The sequence below is a fragment of the Chiroxiphia lanceolata genome, chromosome W (genome assembly GCF_009829145.1).
Source record: "Chiroxiphia lanceolata isolate bChiLan1 chromosome W, bChiLan1.pri, whole genome shotgun sequence".
Taxonomy (NCBI): Eukaryota; Metazoa; Chordata; class Aves; order Passeriformes; family Pipridae; genus Chiroxiphia; species Chiroxiphia lanceolata.
The window spans coordinates 7,351,135-7,357,677 of NC_045670.1; the positions used below are offsets into that span (position 1 = coordinate 7,351,135).

At 47.7% G+C, this 6,543-nt stretch overlaps 1 protein-coding gene across 1 annotated transcript; it reads left to right on the forward strand.

Moving 5' to 3' along the window:
• The first annotated feature begins 2,903 nt into the window (after positions 1 to 2,903).
• Positions 2,904 to 6,188, forward strand: LOC116779984 (protein NYNRIN-like). The gene has a single exon (XM_032674487.1). The coding sequence runs from the start codon at positions 2,904 to 2,906 to the stop codon at positions 6,186 to 6,188; it is 3,285 nt and encodes a 1,094-aa protein (XP_032530378.1).
• Positions 6,189 to 6,543: the final 355 nt, after the last annotated feature.

Sequence of the window (6,543 nt, forward strand, 5' to 3'; positions counted from 1 at the left end):
CGGGACTTCTTCAGACTGGAAAATTTCATCGTGCAGGAATATTCCTCAGGAAGCCGGCTTTTATCTGAGATAATTCCCGCCCCGGTCTGAGAAGCCCAGCTCCACAGAACCCACGGAAGCAAGCACGGAGCATAGAGGTGAGATAAAAAAGAGCGAATAAGGAAACGGTACCTATTTGGTTAGTTAGCAGCTGCGGGAAAGTTTTGTGTTTTGTGTTCCGAGATAGGGAACACGGGTTACTGGAAAGTTAACTTAAAGACTTGGGCCCAGACAGTCGCGAAAGTCGCTTTCCAGGAGGTGAACGGGTGGTTCACCATCGCAGGTCAGGGCGGGTTTCAGCCTAGGGCTGTGTGGTTTGGAGGGGACGCCCTCCGGTGCTCTGACGCTGTGGGAGAGCCGGTGGGGCTCTGGGGTCGGTGCGACTCAGTAAATAGCTGAGGGGTTATGTAACAGCCTTGTAACCTAAAGGTAGCAAGTTTGAAACCCAGTGTGTGACTGTGGTTTGTTTTTGTTTTGCAAACATGGGTTGTGTGGATTCAAAAGTTGAGATCCCTAAGGAATCCTCCCTGGGAATGATTTTGAAGCAGTGGAAAACTTTGACTGGTGTTGAAACAACTTTAAAGAAGGAAGAATTGCGTAGGCTGTGTATTGATGCCTGGCCGTTGTTCGGACAAGTGAGAGGGGTGGCGTGGCCGGAATTTGGTCCGTTAGAACTAGGTACAGTGCTTCGATTGATCTCGCTTCTTCATGTAGAACAGAGGTGGCAGGAAATTCGATATGCAGAGCTGTTCTTGAGGCTGTTAACACGCCCTGAATCAGGTGTAGAAGATAAGAAAAATGAAAGTTCAAAACCGAAGGAAAAAGCAGAGATGGCTTTAAGAAGAGGGAAAAGGAAAGATCGAGTTGAGGCTGCTCCTGTCCCACAAATCCTATTTAAGAACACCGGAGAAGATGATTTAGATATGTTGATATCACCTAACATGAGGGAAAATACCCTGGGAGCTCCACAAATTGGACTCCCCGCTGCAGCGGCAGCGGGGGGGGCTGGGGCTGCCGGGGTGGCGGCTCCTGGACCAGTTCCGGCTGGGCAGGCGGGAGCCGTGGGGGGACTCCCTGGCGCGGGTATGGCTGCGCTGGGGGGAATTGGACAAGTTGGAATCTCCGGAGGAGTAGGCTCGGGGGTGGCGGGAGCCGCTCCGGGCATGGTCAGTACGGGACTTGCTGCCATGGCAACGAGTACAGGAGCAGGCACTGCGGGAGTAATAGGCTTGGGGCCAGCCCCGGCCGCAGCGGTGGCGGGGGGAGGAGCCCCAGGAGCAGTAGCAGGAACAACCCCTGGAATTCCAGGAGGGGCAGGGGCGGTGCCAACAGGCGGGGCCTCTGTCCTGACTGACTTGGGAGGTGGGGCTGGAGCCGCCCCCTTTCCCACGCTTTCCCCTCCCGAGGGGGGACATTCCATCCTTGTGGGGGGGGGAAGAAAAGAGGAACCGAGAGAGTTTCCAATTTCTGCCCCTCATGAAGAGGGAACAGAGACGCATAGACAGGGCAAGCCGGTTTCAGCTGCTGAGAGAAGGGAGAAGCGAGGTTTACCACCGTTTGATAAGGACACGGAAGCAGAGGGTGAATTAAGTGATAGCCCGGGGGAAGGAGAAGCAGACCCGCCTGTAGTAAGACCAAAGGGAAAGAGGGCCCGCGAAGCGTTAGCAGTCCCCGACCCGGTTGCAAGTAGAACAAGGGCAAAAGATAAGCCACCGTTAGAAGCCCCCTTAAGACAAGCCGTGACCAGTCAAGGCACGGTATTAATAAAGGTCCCTTTCTCACTGGTTGAGTTACAGCAATGGAAAGATTGTGTGGGGGCATATAGAGATAATCCAGAAAAGATGACAAATTATGTCCAAAGAGCAATCAAAACTCAGAATCCTGATTGGTGTGATCTAGAGGTTATGATGGATACCTTATTAGACCAAACGGAGAAAGAGATGGTGAAAAGAGCTGCTCAAAAGGCAATAGAAATACAAAAAACCTCTGGGCAGTTTCCAGGCGAAGATATCAAAGATATCTTCCCCCTCACGGATCCCGGATGGGATCCTAATGTGTCAGCAAATTTAGAAGCTTTGAAACGTTATCAAGACTGGGTAATTTATGGATTTCGGCATGGAGTTCCAAAGGCGGTGAACTGGTCCAAAATGTATGAGGTTAGACAAGACATAAATGAGTCACCCACAGATTTTCTAAACAGATTAAAGGATGTTATCAGGAAATATACCAATATAGACATTGAATCAGATATGGGAAAGAAAAATCTGGTGTATTTATTTGTAGGACAGTCCTCAGATGATATAAGAAGAAAACTGCAAAAAGCAGGTGGTGATAGAAAGGATATTAGTGAGCTGTTAGATATAGCCTGGACGGTATATCAAAATAGGGAGCATAAAAAGAAAACAAGGGTGATGGAACAAGAAGGTGGCTATAGAGAGCCTTATAAACATAACCCCAGGTATCAGAGGTCTAACCGTCGGCAGGACATAGCAGATGACAGATGTTCTAACTGTAAGAAGAAGGGACATTGGAGAAAAGACTGCCCGGAGCTGAGGGGAACTGAAAACACACTTCCCCCCCCACCACCCCCAGCCTCCCAACTGGCTGTGAGTCAGAGTGTATGAGGGGGACCGGAGGCTTCTTCCCCAGCAGAGCCTCTGGTTACAGCTAAGCTGGGAAGGGAGAATGTTGAATTTTTGGTTGACACAGGTGCGGCATACTCTGTTTTAAATACTTTGGAAGGGAAACTGAGCCATGAAACTGTAACTGTGGTCGGTGCTACAGGGGTAAGTGAAACAAGGCCATTTTTTAAACCTTTAAAATTCAAATTGGGTAAGCACTGGGTAACTCACCAATTTCTTTACATGCCAAATTCTCCTAAACCTTTACTGGGTAGAGACTTACTGGAAAAATTAGAAGCTGAAATTAAATTCACCAAGGGGGGAGACATAAAGGTTATAATCCCAGATACTAAATATGTCGAGGCAGCTGCTTTCTTTATACAGGAAAATCATGGAGAGATCCCTGCAGAAGTTGAAAATGCTGTCATACCTTTAGTCTGGGCCAGCAAGTACCCTGGGAAATCAAAGCAAGCTGAACCAGTAAGCATCGCACTCAGGCCAGGAGCAGTCCCGGTAAGGCAAAAACAATATCCTTTGAAATTAGAAAGCCGAAAAGGCCTAGCACCTATAATTGAAAAGTTCCTTAAATTTGGTTTACTAGTAGAATGTGAATCCAGATTTAATACCCCCATCCTACCAGTGAAAAAGGCTGATGGCAAAAGCTATCGGCTAGTCCAAGATCTTAGGGCCATCAATAAAATAACTGAGGACATCTACCCAGTGGTAGCCAACCCCTATACACTGTTAACCACATTGACAGAAGATTTAGGATGGTTCACTGTACTCGATCTTAAAGATGCCTTTTTCTGCATTCCTGTACACAAAGACAGCCAAGAGATTTTTGCCTTTGAGTGGGAAAATCCTGAGACAGGGAGAAAAACGCAACTAACCTGGAGAGTTCTTCCACAAGGCTTTAAGAACAGTCCAACACTTTTCGGAAATCAGTTGGCAAAAGAACTGGAGGACTGGAGAAGACAGCAGCAAGAAGGAGTTGTCCTGCAGTATGTTGACGACATCTTAATCGCAGCCAAAAGCCGGGACCAATGCATCGAGCTCACTGTAAGTCTCTTGAACTTTTTGGGGCTAAGTGGGTATCGGGTCTCGAGAGAGAAGGCACAGATAGCCAAGGAGATAGTCATCTACCTGGGACTTGAAATCTATCGTGGGCATCGGCGACTCAGCACAGACCGAAAAGAAGCCATTTGCCGTCTCCCAGAGCCCCACACTGTACGAGAGATGCAGGCTTTCCTGGGAATGGTAGGATGGTGTCGGCTGTGGATAGCTAACTATGGGTTGCTAGTCAAACCTCTGTATGAAGCCCTGAAAACGGCCAAAGAGGGAGTTGTAACATGGACAGATGAGACCAGAGATGTGTTTCAACAGCTGAAACAGTCCTTGATGTCAGCTCCAGCACTAGGACTACCAGATTTGACTAAACCTTTTGAACTGTTTACACATGAGCAGTTGAATGTTGCTCTGGGGGTGTTATCGCAAACTCTGGGAAGCCAACGAAGAGCTGTGGCTTATTTTTCTAAACAGCTGGACAGTGTTAGCCAAGGGTGGCCAGGGTGCCTGCGAACTGTTGCAGCAACTGTTATCCTGATTGAAGAGGCCCGGAAGCTCACCCTTGGGCAGCGTATCACCGTGTATGTACCCCATGCAGTTCAAGCCGTGCTTGAACAAAAGGGAGGCCACTGGCTGTCCCCCAGCAGAATGCTTAAGTACCAGGTTGTGTTGCTGGAACAAGACGATGTTACTTTGAAAACAACATCTATTGTAAATCCAGCTATGTTTCTGTCTTCAACACTAACTGACAGTGTCCCTGAGCATGACTGTTTACAGACTATAGAGGAGACTTACTCCAGCAGACCAGACCTGAAAGATGTGCCCCTGGAAAATGCAGACTGGGAACTGTATACAGACGGAAGCAGCTTCATGCGAGATGGTAAGCGCTTCACAGGGTATGCAGTGACGACCAGAGACGAAGTGATCGAGGCAAAAGCCTTGCCAGCAGATGTGTCATCCCAAAAAGCAGAATTAATCGCATTGACAAGAGCCTTAGAACTGAGCGAAGGAAAGAAGGTAAATATCTGGACTGACTCAAAATATGCATTTAGCGTTGTACATGCCCACGGAGCAATCTGGAAAGAAAGAGGACTACTGACAGCCCAAGGCAGTGGAGTCAAGCATGCAGACCAAATTCATGCACTCCTGCAGAGTATTTGGAAACCAGAGGAGGTAGCTATTATGCATTGCAGGGCCCACCAAAAGGGGAAAACAATTCCCGAGTTGGGAAATCAGTTTGCTGATCAAGCAGCAAAAGGGGCTGCAGAAAAAGGCATCTTGGCAATAGTGCCACAAAAGGAAGTTGATTTGACAAAATACACCCCTAAGTATGATGAGAGAGATAATCAGCTAATTAGATCACTGAAAGCTGAAATCAAAGAAGGGGGGTGGGCTGTTACCCCTACTGGACAGGTTGTAGTCCCACCACTGCTCCTTAGGGAAATAGCTCAACAGGAACACGAGGCTACCCATTGGGGAACGGAAAACCTCCTGAAACATCTAAAGAAAACAGTAATAGGAACAAATATGACTGAAGCTGTGCAGTCCATAGTAGGTAAGTGTGAAATCTGCAAACGAAACAACCCAGATACATCAAAGAGAGTGGTACTAGGGGTAACAAAAGTTGGAGACCAACCCGGAGATTACTGGCAAATAGATTTTGCTGAGTTACCACCATGGGGGGGGTACAAATACATCCTGGTATTAGTTGACACTTTCAGTGGATGGCCTGAAGCATACCCCTGTCGCACTAACACAGCAAGGGAAGTGGTAAAAGCTTTACTGAACCACATAATTCCAAGGTTTGGGGTTCCTCTAGGAATGGCATCAGATAGAGGAACACATTTCATTGCGACAGTAGTAAAAGAAGTATGCCGCATCCTGGGAATTGTCTGGGACCTACATACCCCCTATAGACCTCAGGCTAGTGGCAAAGTTGAACGAATGAATGGCACTTTGAAAATGCAAATAAGCAAAATTTGTCAGGAAACATCTATGTCCTGGGTTCAAGCTTTGCCACTAGCTTTGCTGAGGATTCGTATCCAGCCGAGGCGGAGGGATAACATAAGCCCATATGAAATACTATATGGAAGACCATATCAAGCACCACACATACCAGGGGATGTACACTTAAGAGGGAGAACCGATTTACGAAAATATTTGATTGCTTTAGGCTCTACTTTGCAGAAGCTGCAGAAGGTCATCGAGTTATCCAGACCCATAGGACTGGACACCCCTGCTCACCCATTCCAGCCAGGAGACTGGGTCTACGTCAAGTGGTGGAACAGTGACCCCTTACGAGCCAAGTGGAGAGGACCATACCAAGTCCTGCTGACTTCCCTCACTGCCGTCAAAGTTGCTGGCAGAGAACCCTGGTTCCACTACTCCAGAGTCAAGAGAGCATCAGCTCCTGGAACAACCAGCCAACCAGAACTGGACACCGATGATGATGATGTGGAATAGACTGCTTGTTCTGTGTATTCTGTTCGTGCAACCGGTAACTATGAACCGAGTTTGGGACCAAAAATTGCATGTGGCCCTAGTCCAAAACGTATCTAAAATTCTCCGGAAAACAGAATGCTGGATTTGTACTCAAGTACCAGCAATTGATGATGAGAATAGTGAGTGGCCCCTAATTGGCATTTTACTAAATGAGACAAACTTCGGTAAGTCCATGATGAATTTCCCAGGGACCTGGAAGCCAGTTACAGAGGCTTATTATCCAGTGGCCCTAAGTAATGTAATTTCTAATCAGGATGTTGTTCCCTGCATGATTATAAACGCTACAGGAGAAATCATTCTCCCCCCCCACTGTGAT

What these genes read in the sequence shown, in the direction of transcription:
- LOC116779984 (XM_032674487.1), top strand. Translation starts at nt 2,904, where the DNA reads ATGCCAAATTCTCCTAAACCTTTACTGGGTAGAGACTTACTGGAAAAA.